We start from the raw sequence: 17233 nt of genomic DNA on the forward strand, positions 1-17233 counted from the left end.
ATAAACAAGTGTACAATGCCACCATTTAGTGTACTGCAATCTATAAAAAAGAGCTGCCTGTTTGCTACGCTTGCAGTGGAGATGAAGATGGTCCATTCAGGAAAGCAGAGCTGCATCAAACTTTAACGTGGAACTGCAGAAAAAAAACAAAAGCAAAAATTGAATTGTTAATGCATGTCACCATGAGAAAAGCCTACTGAGTTTTGCTTAAAAAAAAAAACTTTTTAAAAATTAAAATCACATTTTTGACTCATGAAGTTAACTTTTTTTTTTTTTTGCAAAACTTATTTGCGCTCGTCAAATATTTTCTTGCTATTCTAAGTTTTTGTTTGTGACTCAAAGTTTTGCTTGTGATTCTCACATGACGTCGTGGGCAGGGCCCAAAATCACAGATTTCTGTGTGCAAATGTTTGTTTGGTAAAAATGAGTTGTTTAATTTAAAAAAAGTATTTTAAAGAAAACTTTTTTTTTAAATCATTACAATACGAAAAGTTTTGATTTTACTTAATGTTATTTTACTTAACTGAGATTAGTTTTTTTTTTTCATTGAATAATTGGGAAACAAATTTAACTTAATACTCTGCGAACCAGACCCTAAACTTAGTCTGGATTGAGTTTTTCCCCCTACATTAATGACACTTTTATTACATTCATTATATCTATCATGGTAATTCAGGGTGAGTCATTTTTAATTCTAAATGAACATCCTTGTTGGACTATTAAGTGTTATTCTCCTTCAAGATATATTTACCTAACGGTGGACTAAATGAAATGTACATTATGCAGCAAAGGGAATTAGAAGATCAGACATATATTCATTATGGAGATGATCGGTTTAGGACGGGCGATGTGCCTCGTACACAGGGAAGAAGCTCTTTAGTTATCTAGCTTTGCTAGCAAAGTCGTTAGCTAGCAGCTAGCTAATAGCACAACAACAGCCTCATGTCTGTATGATAAAAATACTGAATCGATAGATAAGAACAGTTTTTCCTCACCTGGCTGTCTCCTCCCACTCAGTAGTTCTTCAGAGAAGGCAGACGCAGAGGCCTGACAGTGTCTGTTATATTTCATTACCTCTCTGCTTAAACTGCGACTCTGTGCTGAAGCAGAAACGATACTTCAACGTTTTCCGTCATCTGACAAGTAGCAAGTCTACGCCACTTTATTCACCACAAACTTTTTTTTTTTAAATTCACCAAAAACTGTTCTATAATCTGGAACGTTCGCTACGTTGAGCTCCACAGTTAGCCGCCTTATCTCACTGCGCGAGAGACCTCTTGCGTCATGGACAAAAGGTCAAAGGTAACAAGATGACCGGCTTATTATGTTATACAAAAAAGCAACTAATTTTAGTAAGTTATTATGTGTCAGAAGAGGGCTTAGGAAATCAGGGTTTCCCCCAGAAAACTTGCTAAGCCCGGTGGTTGGGCGCCGAGGCAGTCCACCGTGTTTTTGTATTAAAAGATGTTAAGTAGACAATAAAAGTAAAAATATTACTGGGTAATCGTCAGTGAACTGCTATACAAGCCCACAACCAGTCTTGAAAACAACTAATCAAAAAATACAATTAAAATGAATATCAATTATGTCCACTTCTGTTAAATCCAAATTAAGTCAGCGGCTCCATCAGGCCCCCCAGAGCTTCAGGGGCCCCATAAATGCTAATATTTTAACATAGACCACAGATATATAAATGTAGCATTTGTTTATTGAGATTATCAATGCAGGACACACAACCATGCACACACACTCTCACACCTAGGGACAATTTAGAGAGGCCAAATAACCTGACAGTCATATTTTTGGACTGTGGGAGGAAACCGGAGTACCCGGAGAAAACCCACGCATGCACAGGGAGAATATGCAAACTCCATGCAGAAAGACCCCAGGCCGGGAATTGAACCCAGAACCTTCTTGCTGCAAGGCAACAGCTCTACCAACTGCGCCACTGTGCAGCCTGGTTTCAGCACATATAAATTAAAAGACTTTAAATTATTTACCATTTATATGTAAGATTTTAAGGAGCTGGCAAGTTTACTTTGTAGAAGTTCAAAGAACAATATTCATAGTCAGATTGGTTTGTTACCATAGCAACCATCTGATGCTGTATCTTTGAGTTTCAGCTCCGTTTGTTCACAAATACAAATTAGTAAACTGCAGTTATAATTTATTGCTTTTTAGGTTTTCCAGTTAAACTACTCCCCCTGTCCTAGATTTCACTAAATCTATCACAGAAGCCGTTAAGAGGTGCTGATGTTTTTAACAACAAAAGGTGCCCCTAAGTCATATTCTGCTCCAGGCCTCATACACCCTTGGACCGGCCCTGCATGATGTGGTAATTTGCTGCACTATGCAGAGATGCACAACAAATGGGAGATTTAATTCAATGCTGCTAATGTGGCTTTAGTGGCTCTTCCATTTCGTGTCTGTTGAGTTTTTAACAAGGGGACCGTTGAGGAAAAATGACTATTTTTAGTGTTTAACACAGTTTAAACTTTTTAGAACAAATTTCTTAATTTTGAACAGGTTTCTGTTAGTGATTTGAAACTAAAACTATTGGTGGGTAAGTATTGAATAGAGATCTGCAGGAGAGCTTCTGCTCAGACTCCTGGGGTCTTATCATTAAAGACAGGAGGTCATAAATTAACATATGCAGGAGGGTGGAGGACAGTGTCACTTGAATTACTGTGAGAAAGGGAACTTTGGTCGGTTCACGTAACCAGGATGAGAAGTCTTCCAAAACTAACATCTGACATGGTGCAAAAACTGAATATAACATAAAATGTTTTAAATCACTAACATTTAATTAGTAAGACATTTTTCTTAGTTATTAATAACATGTTTTGACTAAAAATTTTATTATCTTGGTTTAGAATTAATTTAGTCAATGATGAATGTATTTGAAATTGTATTATTTCTGACTATATTAGAATCAAATGAAAATGTTTTGTTTAGTATTAGAAAAATACTTAGGTTTATGGTGAATGAATGTCTTAATTCTTATTTGAATATTATATTAGGTTAGAAACAGGAATTGTACTCCATTATTTTCTGTTGATATTATCTACTGCTTTTGTTTGATATCAGGACTAAACTTTGGAGATGCTGAGTGCAGAAGAACAAATTGGGTTTTTGGAGAACTTTTCATTGAATTAAAAGTACAGTATTAAAGGTTTGTACCTGGCAGAACGGGAGAGAAACCAGAATTTCACAGCTACCTGTGATGTTCCTTCATCTGTTTCTCTTTGCCCAAATGGCTGTAGAGCCGCAGGAGGCCAGATAGTGTTAAGAAAAATACATTTAAAATAAGTTAGTTTTAAAATTTATCATGACTTGATTGATATACCCTAATTATAGTTTTAAAATTTATAACATATTCTGACCTATTGATCTTTATTTTACCTGTAGTTAAAGCAGATGGTTTGTCAAGATCTCTGATCTGCTCTTTGTCTGGAAACAATCAGTAGGAAGTTCTAGCTTTTCACACTGATCTGTGAAAGCCATAAGCCGCCATGAATTCGGAGAGTCTGCTTCTACCTTATTTAACAAAAGGTGTTTGATCTTGTGAACAAATTGCGGGACTTTTTCTAAATTTAAAGGGGCCAGAGATGCCTTCCAGTTGGTCAAGTAGAGATATGCCTTATTTGAATACATTAAAGAGGAAAACACACCTACTGGTGTAAAAGTTTGTGCACAAGGGAAATAATTTAGAAAAAGCTGATTTTAGTTTACTTCTGCACCAGCTCTTTCTCGAAGGACGTCCTTGATATTTCTCTTCTTCTTGTCTCAGGTAACAATGTTTGTATCTGTGTTTCTCCAGTTTCCTATTTTATCTTATACTTTCTTTTGATTGGATTAAATTCTGTAATTCTGTGACGTCAACACGCATTGTTGTGTTTCTGTCCCCACACGTGGCCACGCGAGAGAACCCGGGATCAACAGGAAGAATCAGAGCCAGATTTTTTTGCTAAATTTAATTGTAGAAAAATTCTTCCTTAACAGGACACAGAAACTATTTTGGTTGGTCGAGTTTCTGGACGAGTTTTTCAGATGTGTGGTGGCCGCGTACATCAACTCTGTCTGACTCAGTGGACAAAACATTTGATACGGTTTGGTGCTTAATGTAACCGGAAAAATAATACTAGTAATAACTAGAAAATTCCTGCAGAAATTTTAAAGGGGCATGCAAAGTGTGCCCGTCGGCTTTGACCCAGCGTTATGATGCTAAAAATTAGCATTAATGCTAAAGAAAGCAGCAATGTATTCAATAACCTATGGAGAGGTAGAAGCATGTTGACTAAGCTGTAGTTATGAATTTTAACCATTCATAATGTTAAAATTAATTCATGAGCTAAAATTAGCCAATATGCTAATGTTAGCCTAAATGCTGGCAACAGGAGCAACAGGACCATGTTGTTTTAATTTTATTTGCTCCATTCATGTTTATTTGCTCCAAACATGTCTAATTAATGAGAAAATTAGCTAATACCTAACTTTAGGTAAAAGTGCTAGTGCACTAGTCAAAGGCAGTGAAATGCTAATGTTTGTGCTAATGTTAATGGCGGAGAAATAAAATATCCTGAGAAATAAATAACATAAAAAAGGCTAATATTATTCCGCCACCTATGGCGGTGCACTAACCTGAGAGGAATATGTAGACTTTTATTTTGAAACTTTCAGTAAGCTTCATTACTATTACACATTGGATTAATGACCACATTAATCCATCAGTCCAGCTATGTAGGTAGTTCTAAATGCCAGCTCAGCCCTAATGTGTGCTATTTGAGAGTTCCGCCATGTTGTAGTTCTGCTATAGTAATGAATCCTCAGCTAACTGCTGGGGGGCAGTGAAGTGCTACACATTGTGCTAATTTAATGAGAAAAAAAAGGTAAGAAAAGCTACATATTATTGCACCGCCTACGGCAGTGCACTGACGTGAGAGGAATATGCAGGCTTTTATTTTGAAAGTTTTAGTAAGCTTCATTTTAATGACCACGCTAATTCAATGTGCAACTGTGGTTTGTTTAAACCAGTCACATAAAGCCCAAAAGAGCAATTACTTGATGTGAAAAATGTCAAGGCTTTTATTTTGAAATTTTTAGTAAGCTTCATTTTAAATACCCACATTAATCCAACGTGTAACAGTCCAACTATATAATGCCCAAAATAGCATGTAGTTCTAAATGCCAACTCAGCCCTAATGTGTGGTATCTGAGAGTTCCGCCATGTTGTAGTTCTGACCTTCAGTCATTGTAGTTCTAAAGAGCAGCTCAACTATCATGTGAGTGAGACACACAGGGAGAGATTGAATTCTAACTGTTTGAAGCAGTTAGTTTTTCTGAACAAATCAGTCCAAACAGCTCCTTCCTGTTCAGGATCTGCAAGACTGATCAGAAAACCGTTTGAAGCATATAAGAGGGCAATTTCTTGTCTCCTATAGTACTGCAATTTATGTCTGTAGCTCTCTCTGCATGAGCTAAAAACATAATAAAGGCCTGAGAGCTACTTTATACAGGCTTTTATTTTGAAATTTTCAGTAAGCTTAATTTAAATTTTATTTTCCTAAACAAAACAAAAAGACAAGAAAGGCTTAGCCTGGCGGTGGCGCTAGTAAAGCATGGCGGGCCGCCAGGCCTATAATACACTGGGAGAAACCCTGGAAATAATACAAAAAAAACAAAAAAAAAACATTGAAATAAGGGGCACTTGGGGGCAAGGAGCAAAAGGGGCAGGTGCTCACGCACCCCTTGCCCCCCCCACTCGGCATGTGCCTGTATAGGTTTGTTTTGATCAACTCTACCTATTTTACTGTAAATTGTGGGAAATATGTTGTTTTGCTTAAAACTTGAACAAATTTGAAATTAATGTACTTGTGTGAATTCAATTTTGTGTCGAATTTGCTCTTTTAAATCAGTGCTGGCATTAATAAACCAACTGCTTAATGACAGACAAATGAAATAATGAGAAACAATGAGCGCAATCTAAATTACGGATCCTTTCAAAAAGTATGAAACATTTTAACCAATGTTTACAGGATTAGGTTTAAGCTATGTAGAAAAAAACTAGAACAAAAATTAGAGAACATTTCTCCTGAAAACTAATGAAACTTATGTTTTTATAAGAGCAAAGCGTATGCGGCGGTCTCAGGCGGTGTGACGGTTGTACTCGTGGGACGGATTCATCCCGTCGTAGTGGAACTCCCTCCACTGCTCGGTGCTCTCTCTGGTCCTCTCGGTTTGCTCTGAAGAAATTAGGGAGACAAACCTGAGCTTCAAAGTTGTCTAAACTCCTCTTCCTCCTCACCTCTGCTGCATCTGCTCTACGTGTTACACGTACCGTCGTTGTCCTCCTCGGCATAGCTCTCAAATTCATTCCTCTTCTCCTCGTGAAACTCCCTCTTTCGCTCGTCAGCAGCCAAAACCTGCCTCTGCTCCGCTGCAAACACAGAAGAAATCAGATAAGTAGGTAATGACCCAGATTTTAGATTCAAAAGGGTTCTCTGCTTTTTCTTCTATTTTGTGGCTATTGCTTCAAGAGGCAGTGTTATGTAAAATCAACTTTTTTGAGCTATACATTGTAATGTTATTCCCTCATCAACAAATCTCCTCCTCAGAGCTGCATTTTCCAAGCTTTCAACCTTCCGACTCTCAGAGCAACCCTTCTTTTTGACTCCCCCACTCAGCTCCTTCAGACTAGCCAGCAGCAATTAGCAAACACCTGGTGGAACTGCGCATCTGCTATGCTGTACCGTTATGCAAGCTATTTCTCAGTAAATTGTTGCTGAAGAGCCAATAAAAGAGCGATGTTGTGATGACTTCCTGAAGAGTGTCAGAAAAAGCAGGAGTTTCTTAGACCCGCGGTACCGCAGAGTTGCTGAGCTGAAATGTTTAAATGGAAAATACAACAACAAAAAAACAGGAAACCTGTAAGGGTTCATAGTTTTTGTTCACATGGTTATATTTCTGAAAGCCTTTCTTTTTTATCAGTCAGATTGTCAGCGAAACTCACACCGTCTGCATTAACGGTGGAGACATCGGCTCTGATCGGAAAAGAGATTGCGGTGCCGACCTTTCCAAAAAAAGGCCACGACCCCTGACCTTTTCTCAGACTTGGCTGCTCAAGTTTGTGCTTCCGTTGTTAAGAGCAGAACATCCTGAGAGTAAAAAAGACTGACAGACTGAGGTTGACTGTAATGTTATTTTGTATGACTGTAATTTTCTTTTATTATTATTATTATTATTATTATTATTACTATCATTTATGTCTGTGGAATCCAGGAAGGAGCATTCAAAATGTGTGGCCTGTTTGACCTTCTTGCCTGTATTTTATTTTGTCTGGTCAAATTCCTCATTGAACTCCCAGCCGCTTTCCCACCTACTCACTCCTCCATCCCGCTCCCAGCTTTTTTCTTTCTCTCTCTCTCTCTTGCTCTTTTTCACCTTGTTGGCAGACATATGCGCGGCATGTTACACAACATCGCGCCTTAACACACTTGAGACTGTCAGCCAGGGCCGGCCCAAGCCTTCATGGGGCCCTAAGCGAAATTTGGTTCTCGGCCCTCTAGTTTTGCTAATATTGTGGACTGGCTGCAATCAACAGTCAGACTGTTAGATCATTCAAAAACCTGCTGAGCTTATTGCATATTTACAGTGATGTTTACATTGTATCCAATATGCATGTATAATATAGGATACATGTGTTGGCCCATTTATCGGCGCCGATTTCCTTAACTTTGAGGGATGGGTGATCGGCCAATGCTTACATTTGAAGTTGATCTTATCCACCTCAGCAAAGGTTTAAAAATCCGTCTCTGTCCTCTTCTGCTCTGCAGTGAGAAGTTTTACTAACAGACCGGCCCACCAGGTCAGGTCTGCATATTTCCAGTTAACAATATTCACCCCACTGTTACCAACTCAGTGACTTTATTGCTACATTTAGCAACATTTCAGACAAAAAGAAAGTGGTATCGAGACAAATCAAAATTGACAGGTAAAGCTTTTTAAAGATCGGTAATCCGCTATCGGCAAGAAAACTGAAATTGGTGCAGCCATGACATTCTATGATTAAATTAATTTCTGTTAGGTGTAATTATAATAATTTATACCAGGAGAGTCTTTCTCACCTGAGAATGTGGACTTGTACTGAGGTCATTCAGAGCCTTCAAACAATTTTAATTGGAGAAGTTTCACATAACTTATAAATTGATGTAAAAATACTGTTTTAGACATAAATTATTATGCTCAGCAACAAACTAATATATATTGCCAACTACAGCTTAGAGTAGCTCATTGATATATTAATGTAGCAGCCATGTAGCCTGATGTAAAAACATTTTGCTAGATAATGTCAAACATTGAGAAGTTTTAATTATCAAACGTTATCAAACACGGCGTTTTGAAGCCAAAAATACCTCAGAAATATACAGAGCCAACCATTAGAATCAACTCATTTAAAGTTTAAACTGAGTTTCACACAAAAACAAACATTGTAGCATAAATGTGTGGCTGTTGAACTGGACCGTTCCAGGTCGCTAAGTTTCTATTAGTAGCTCCACAAATATTTCTGATAAACATTACATTACCAAGAAAAATCTTTAACTTTTTTAAAAGGCCACGACCCCTGACCTTTTCTCAGACTTGGCTGCTCAAGTTTGTGCTTCAGCTGTTAAGAGCAGAACATCCTGAGACTAAAAAAGACTGACAGACTGAGGTTGACTGTAATGTTATTTTATTATTATCATTATTATTATCATTATTATTATTATTATTAATACTATCATTTAAGTCTGTGGAATCCAGGAAGAAGCATTCAAAATGTGCGGCCTGTTTGTCTTTGCTTGTCTTTTATTTTGTCTGGCCAAATTCCTCATTGAACTCCCAGCCGCTCTCCCACCTACTCACTCCTCCATCCTGCTCCCAGCTTTACTCTCTCGCTCTTTTTCACCTTGTTGGCATGTTACACAACATCGCGCCTTAACGCTCTTGAGACTGTCAGCCGTCACACAGAAAGTGGCTGCGCTCAGAGACGTGGGTGTTGGAGCTCCATGCTGGCTTGTGACTCCTGCTGCTGGAAGGGGAGCAGCAGGTCTACGGTCGGGCCAAGTTCAGAAACCAAAACAGGCCAGACGGTCACCAGCTTTACAGCAGCGTGTTTGTAATGTAACTAAAGACTGAGGTGATCAGTTGACGAGGGTAAATCTGCTAAAGATCAACTAAAGCACCACAGCAGCCCGTCCAGGTTTCACAAAAAAATCAAAATTGATAAAAAGATCAATTTATCTGTCTTAGAATGAAAACACAGTAAAAGTCACAGATTTTCTTTCAGCTAAGTGCTGTCAAGTGCTAAGTGCTCTTACATTCTGACATGTTTTCCATTTGCATTATGTTTTATGCTGTGCTTTTTCATTTACTTTTCAGGTTGGTTCAGACATGGCAGCAATCAGGATTTATGCACCCTTTTTTTTTTAGTTATTTGGCAGCTTGTTGAATACATAAACATGCTAATGTATATTAGGACACTACTACTAATAAAGATAATTAATGTGTATAATTACATTCATTTTGTTCTGATCTGCATTTCATTTCTAAATGAATTCAACAGAACAAACTGGATGCTTTATTTTTCAGCATTGAAGGAAAAAACGAGAGGTCACACGGTTGTCAAATGCAGCTCAACACCTGCTGGACTTTTTGCATTTCTCGTGCTTCTATCCACAGCTGCAGATTCAGCTGTCTCTGGAGACACAGCGTTTGGAGACAGATGTGACTAAAAATAAATTTAGAAAAAGCACATCTCAGTAAAACAGATTGTCATAAGGTGGGGTTGTTGCGGTGAGGAGAGACGCTGAGACCCAGGTATGTTGATAATAATGATGGTTTTAATGATGACAATAAGGCACAAAACAGTCCAGGACAGGCAGCACGGGAGAGAACTATAGCACACTATAGCACACGGCTAGTTACCGGTAGCACTGCCACGTCTGAACACTGAGCTTAGTTAACCAGGACTTAACAGTTCTGGAAAACTATACAAACAGACGCAAGTAAGATGACGTTAGACAATTGACAGGGATCCGACGAGGAACACAGACAACAGGTGAGACTAAATACACTGGGAGGGTAATCACAGGAACGAGACACAGCTGGGATCAATCAACGGGGAAGACAGGACAGAGACTCACAGGGAAACAGGACTAAACACAGAAAATCCAAAAATAAACACACAGAAACACGGATCATGACAGTACCCCCTCCTCAAGGGGCGGCTACCAGACGCCCAACAGAAAAGTCAAAAAACAAAACAACCCAACAGGGTGTGCGGAGGGGCGACGGCAGGAGGGCTAAAGTCCAGAAAACAAAACTAAATCCAAACAGGAACTCCAACACAGAAAAACCTTCCGGGGGCCGACCACGGCACAGGAGGTGTACCTCTCGTGGGAGAGCCGGTGGGCGGCGACGCAGGAGGCAGAGCCTGAGCGCGGAGGGCCGGGCGGAGCGCCGGCTGCTTCGGGCTCTGGAGGGCCGGGCGGAGCGCCGGCTGCTTCGGGCTCTGGAGGGCCGGGCGGAGCGCCGGCTGTAATCACAGGAACGAGACACAGCTGGGATCAATCAACGGGGAAGACAGGACAGAGACTCACAGGGAAACAGGACTAAACACAGAAAATCTCAAAATAAACACACAGACACACGGATCATGACAAAGATATCAGTCCCCATAAGATTTTGTAAGCTTTAAACTCTTAATCCACTATTTTCACATGTCGTAATATTTAACTGTATTTAAACACTAAGTATAATTATTTTCCTCAACAGTAGGAAATTTGTTTACTGTTAATATGTGTATCTAGGCAACATTTAACAGCCAAATACAGGACGATTCCGTATTTTACGGAATTGAGGTGGCAACCCTTACTTTTATTTCTGAAAGATGGCAACCCTAGTAGTGGCAACCCTATGAACCCATTTTACTGAATCCAGTCGATTCAGTAAAATGTCATGGTCAACAGCGTCGAAAGCTGCACTGAGGTATTTATTAATATAATCACATTAAAATCATAACTAAAAAAATCATAACTAAAAAAAAAATCCGTTTCACTGATGGGGCCCACTAGCGGCCCTGGGGCCCTAAGCAGCCTCTTAGTTCGCTTGTGACTTGGGCCGGCCCTGCTGTCAGCCGTCACACAGAAAGCGGTGGCAACCCTTACTTTTATTTCTGAAAGATGGCAACCCTAGTAGTGGCAACCCTATGATGAGCCAGTCGACAACCCCCGATTATGTAGGACAGGGTTGTGTGGGTTTCGCTAAATGTTGTAAAGCCGTTTTAATAAACTCGCTACAGATAGAACTAAAATGGGAATAAATAAAGATGAAGGGTTGGAAACGTGACCAAAATTACTGGCGTACTGTGCAATGAGATAAGTGAGAGTGAAACGAGGAAGCAAGAGGACAGTCTCCGCCTACCGGTTCACCGCTGCTGATCCCGTTCCCTTCACGACAGTCCAGCGCTACCACTTCTGGACTTTGATAACAGTACGTTAATTAATGAATTATTTATGCTAGTATGTCTCTGTAAGTTGGAATAACGTTCCAATTTGAATATCATTGAGATAAATAAATATACTATGTAAACCTATTGCAGCTTTTGCTCATTATGTTAATGTTGGTAGCGATGGCGTACGTTTATTAAAAACGCTAGAATGTTGTAAAACAAAACAAACAAAAAAAACCCCATTAAAAACATATTTAGACAAAAAATGTCATCATATACAGTACATACTTGGTTCGGGCCAACCATTAATTTGCTTCCAAACCAATTGCAGTAAAAGCACAAGGCATTTATTCAGCTGTAGCTTCAGGTTGCTGTCTTTTTGCTTCAATATTTCATAGTATTATTTCCTCAAGTACACTATCTATCTATCTATCTATCTATCTATCTATCTATCTATCTATCTATCTATCTATCTATCTATCTATCTATCTATCTATCTATCTATCTATCTATCTATCTATCTATCTATCTATCTATCTATCTATCTATCTATCTATCTATCTATCGCAGATTTCTCTGGCGTGACGCAAACAACGTGGGCGGGTAGAGAACTGACTGCGTCATCGTGTTGCTAGGATATTTTCTTTTATGACATAATACAGGTTCAACCTTGGACTATGACGTCTATTTTCAGCCATGGTAAGACAGTTCACTTTTCCCGATTTTGGAAGAAGAACAGAACTTTTAAACAGCTAATTGTTTTGCAAAGTAAACCTAGAAGAATTATTCATTTGTTGAACAACTTTTCTTGTCTGCCAGGATTTACCCAGACATTGCAATGTATTTTGAAGAGACTGACTACGACAGGGGGAGACTCTCTATGATTTTGGAGGAAGAATATGAAGTCTCTGACACTACAGAAAGTGAGCAAGAACTGATTTCTGATTTGGAAGTTGAACTTGCTGAGCAAAGGCATGATATTCAACAAAGCCAGGGATCTGAAATGCTGTGTGTTCCAGAAGAAGTTCTTATCAAACCACTTTTGAAGAAACAGAAAGCTTATCATCTTGAGGGAGAGTTGTCAAATGAAAGGGAGGAAAAGGACCATCACAAAAAACTGTACAATGAATCACAAGATATGGACTTGCAGTTGCGTGCAGCGAAGGAAAAATGCAATCTGCAGTATAAAGACAAGTCAACAGAACCTGAAAGTTCAAGTTTATCTAGAAATGATGATGATGACGACGATGATTATTATGACGACGACGATGATGAAAATGTAGAAGAGAGCATAAAAGGTGTGTGGAAATCTGTAGATAAACTTAACTTTCAAGTTCAAACGATCAAAGAGTTAGTTGAAAAATTTAGGAGCTTACCAGATTCAAAAGAAGTTCTTAGCATGAAGGACAGTTCTTTACAGACTGACCTTAGAGACACAATTGATGCTCCACAACCTGCACAAGTGGAGACAACAGCTCCTGAAAGTGACCAAGAACTGATGACCAAGTTAGTTTCTCTTAAACAGAGATTTTGTGATCTTGAGACAGAGTTATCTGAAGCAAAGGAGAAAAGAAATCTTTACAACAAACTCTACAAGGAGTTGGAAGCTGAGCTCCTGCAAGTGCACAAAACACTGGATAAAATTAATCCCAAAGATAGGACAGCTGGATCTGACACTGCAAGTTCATTTGGAAGTTATGGCAGTTATGAGGATAAAAATGTTGAACCTGCGCAGAAATCTGAATGTATTGAAAGCAATAAGAAATTAGCTAAACCAAACGAAACTAATATGAAGGACAAGTTTCCTTTAGAGTCTGATCAGAGTGTTCACAGCTCTACATTTCTGGATGCTAATGGAGGGGAACTTAGTTTGCCTAACCTGCAGCACCCTAGTGACACCATGGAAATCATGGTTCTTGAATCCATGCCAGAGGACACAAGTTTTGCAACACAGAAAGAACTTGAGGATACTAACGCTGACGACTTTACTTTGTCTGAGGACCATCATGTGTGTACAACAAAAGCAGAAATAACTCAGCTACTTTCCCTTCAACAAAGAAATGATTATCTTGAGGAGGAATTGCTTAAGGAAAAGGACAATTACAAAAAACTGTATGTTGAAGCACTACCTGAGCTGTTGGAGTTGCGTGCAATGAGGGACAAATTCCTTTTGAAATCTGAAGAGACGGCAAAAACAGTCGATACATGCATGATTGTAGCAGAGCCCAAAGAAACAATTTCAAATGAAACAATTCCTGAGCACAAAGAGAACATATCTTACATAATTGTAGATCCTGACAAGGAGCTGGTTGTGCCTACTTTACAGGATTGTGGTGTGTTAGTGGAAACTCCTGCTCCACAACCTGCACAACTGGAGACCTCTGCTGCTACAACTGAGGGATCTAGAGACACACGTTACATAAGCTTGGATACTAATTCTCAGGACTTTGGCACATCTTTGGGCATCACATCTCTTGAATGTGATCAAGAACAGATATCCACTTTGGGCGGTGGCCCTCTGAAAGGAACACAAGATACAGAACGAAGCAAAGAATCTCAAATTTTGTGTCAACTAGAAGCAGAGAAAAACAAGGTACTTTCCCTCCATCAGAGAGTTTCTGCTCTTGAGACAGAGTTATCTGAAGAAAAGGACCAAAAGCATTACTACAGCAATCTATCGAATGAATTCCATGATGAGCTCCTGAAACTGCGTGCAATACTAGAGAACAATAATCAGACATCTAAACACAAGACAGCTGTACCTCAGACTTCAAGTTCATCTGAAAGTGATGGCAAAGTTTATGAAGATGAAAATATCAGAGAAGCACGGAGATCTGCAGATGAACTTGAATGTGAGGTTAAAAGCCTTTCAGAACTCACTGAAAAAATTAAGAAATTAACAGAACCATGTCAAGCAAATCCGAAGGGCACATTTTCTTTGGAGACGGACCAAAATGTGCAGATCTCCACAGTATTGGATGCTGAGCATGAGAACCAGGATGTGTGTACAACTGAAGTAGAAATAACTAAGTTACTTTCCATTAAACAAATAAATCATGATCTTGAGGAGGAATTGCTTAAGGAAAAGGATGAAAAGGACTATTACAAAAAACTATATTATGAAGAACATCATGAGCTGTTGGAGTTGCGTGCAATGTGGGACAACTTCCTTTTGAAATCTGAAGAGACGGCAAAAACAGCCAATACATGCATGATTGTAGCAGAGCCAGAAGAAACGATTTCAAATGAAACAATTTCTTCCGACATGGAGCACAAAGAAAACACATCTTACACAGTTTTAGTCACTGAAAATGATGATGTGTATGCACCTACTTTACAGGATTCTAGTGTTACAGTGGAAACTCATGCCCCACAACCTGCACAACTGGAGACCTTTGCTGCTACGACTGAGGAGCCTAGAGACACACGTTACATAAGCTTGGATTCTACTTTTCAGAACTTTAGCACATCTTTGGACATCACAGCTCCTGAATGTGATCAAGAACTGATATCCACTTTGGGCGGTGGCCCTCTGAAAGGAACACAAGATACAGAACAAAGCAAAGAATCTCAAAATTTGTGTCGACTACAAGCTGAAGTAAGCACGGCATTTTCCCTTCACCAGATAATTTCCGAACTTGATACACAGGTATCTAGAGAAAGGGAACAAAAGGACTACTACCACCAACTATACAAGGAATCGCAAGATGAGCTCCTGAAATTGCGTGCAATACTAGACAAGACAGCTGTGTCTGACACTTCAAGTTCATGTGGAAATTATGACAGTGGTTATGAAGATGAAAATATCAAAGCTGTGCGGAGATCTGCAGATGAACTTGAATGTGAGGTTAAAAGCCTTTCAGAACTCACTGAAAAAATTAAGAAATTAACAGAACCATGTCAAGCAAATCCGAAGGGCACATTTTCTTCAGAGACAGACCAGAGTGCACACAGCTCTACATTTTTGGATCCTGAACACGATGACGATGATGTACCTAATCAACAGCACCCTAGAGTCCATAGAGTACCTAGAGTCACTAGGGTGGCTCTATGGAAAGACAGACCCAGGATCAACAGACTGGTTTCTGAGTCTGTGCCAAACACCTCTGAGTCTGTGTCAGACACCTCTGAGTCTGTGTCAGACACCTCTGAGTCTGTGTCAGACACCTCTTTTGCAACACCAAAGAAATTTGAGGATACTAAATCTGAGGAGTTTACTATGTCTGAAGAAGAGAAATCTATAATATCTTCAGATGTTGAAGCTCCAGCATCTGACCAAGAACAGATTTCTACTTCAGAGGTTGATGTCATCCAGCAAAGACAAGACATGGAGAAAAGAAAACTATACAATGAATCGCAAGATGAGCTCCTGAAATTGAGTGCAATACTAGACAAGACATCTGGAAATTATGACAGTGATTATGTAGATGAAAATATCAAAGCTGCGCGGAGATCTGCAGATGAACTTGAATGTGAGGTTCAAAGCCTTTCAGAACTCACTGAAAAAATTAAGAAATTAACAGAACCATGTCAAGCAAATCCAAAGGGCACATTTTCTTCAGAGACAGACCAGAGTGAACACACCTCTACGTTTTTGGATGCTGAACACGATGATGATGTACCTAATCAACAGCACCCTAGAGTCCATAGAGTACCTAGAGTCACTAGGCTGGCTCTATGGAAAGACAGACCCAGGATCCACAGACTGGTTAGTGAGTCTGTGTCAGACACTGAGTCTGTGTCAGACATCTCTGAGTCTGTGTCAGACACATCTTTTGCAACACCAAAGAAAATTGAGGATACTAAATCTGAGGAGTTTACTATGTCAGAAGAAGAGAAATCTATAATATCTTTGGATGTTGAAGCTCCAGAATCTGACCAAGAACAGATTTCTACTTCAGAGGTTGATGTCATCCAGCAAAGACAAGATATGGAGAAAAGAAATGAAGAAGAAATCACCCAGCTGTCTTCAGAGCAACAGAGTGAGTGTGATCTTGAGGTGGATGTACTCGCAGATGCAAGTTCAACTGGTAGTGACAATGCAGAGTTTCTACATTCACCATCAGATGTACTTCAGCTTCAGATTGATTTGTCTGAACAATCTGACACAATACCAAATCGAGTAATGCCAACAGAAGTAATTCCTAGTGCTACACTGGTAATAAGCACTCAAGACTTTGCAGATTCTGACTTGAGTACAGCAGATAAAAATCAAACTAAGCTTCTGGAAAAGAAAATCTCATTTGAAGTGACAACTCCAGAATGCGAGCAGGTTGAAGTCTTTACTCCTGTCAGGGAGCAACACGAGCAAAATCAAGACACAATTTTTACAAAAGACAGAGATGCTGTTGTGGAAACAACAATTCTAGAGGACGAGACAACTGTCATTGAGGCTGAGAATCATGATATAATAGAGCCTTTGACCTCGTCTGCACAACCTGAGAACTGGGCTGAAACTGGTGGTTTAACAGAGAGTTTATGGTTGGAAATCTCATTCTCAGAAATTGAGGACGAACTGTTTAGCCGATTTGACCCACACCATCACACCTCTTCTCACTCTGATTGTTCGAATTCAGAGTGTGAGAGAGCAGGTTCTTCAGCCGAATTAGGACAAGATGATGAAGTTCAGGAGAACCTGCAGGTCAGGCAGCAGAACACACCTGCACGTATTGGAGGTCACCAAGCTGGAGGGACTGACCTTGATCCTGATGAGGGTCACGTTCCAAATTCTTGGAGTTTTTCAAC

General features: G+C 39.5%; 1 protein-coding gene across 1 annotated transcript; it reads right to left on the reverse strand.

Annotated features, from left to right (window-relative positions):
• Positions 1-4788: 4788 nt before the first annotated feature.
• LOC145552068 (putative cartilage matrix-associated protein) lies at positions 4789-10579 on the reverse strand (the record flags this gene model as incomplete). Its single annotated transcript, XM_081608491.1, has 3 exons — positions 4789-6242; positions 6338-6436; positions 10429-10579. Coding segments are annotated over 3 exons (348 nt in total), but the record flags the coding sequence as incomplete, so codon positions are not given.
• Between the last annotated feature and the right edge of the window lie 6654 nt (positions 10580-17233).

Source organism: Poecilia reticulata, chromosome 6 (assembly GCF_904066995.2).
Source record: "Poecilia reticulata chromosome 6, P_reticulata-male-v2, whole genome shotgun sequence".
Classification (NCBI taxonomy): Eukaryota; Metazoa; Chordata; class Actinopteri; order Cyprinodontiformes; family Poeciliidae; genus Poecilia; species Poecilia reticulata.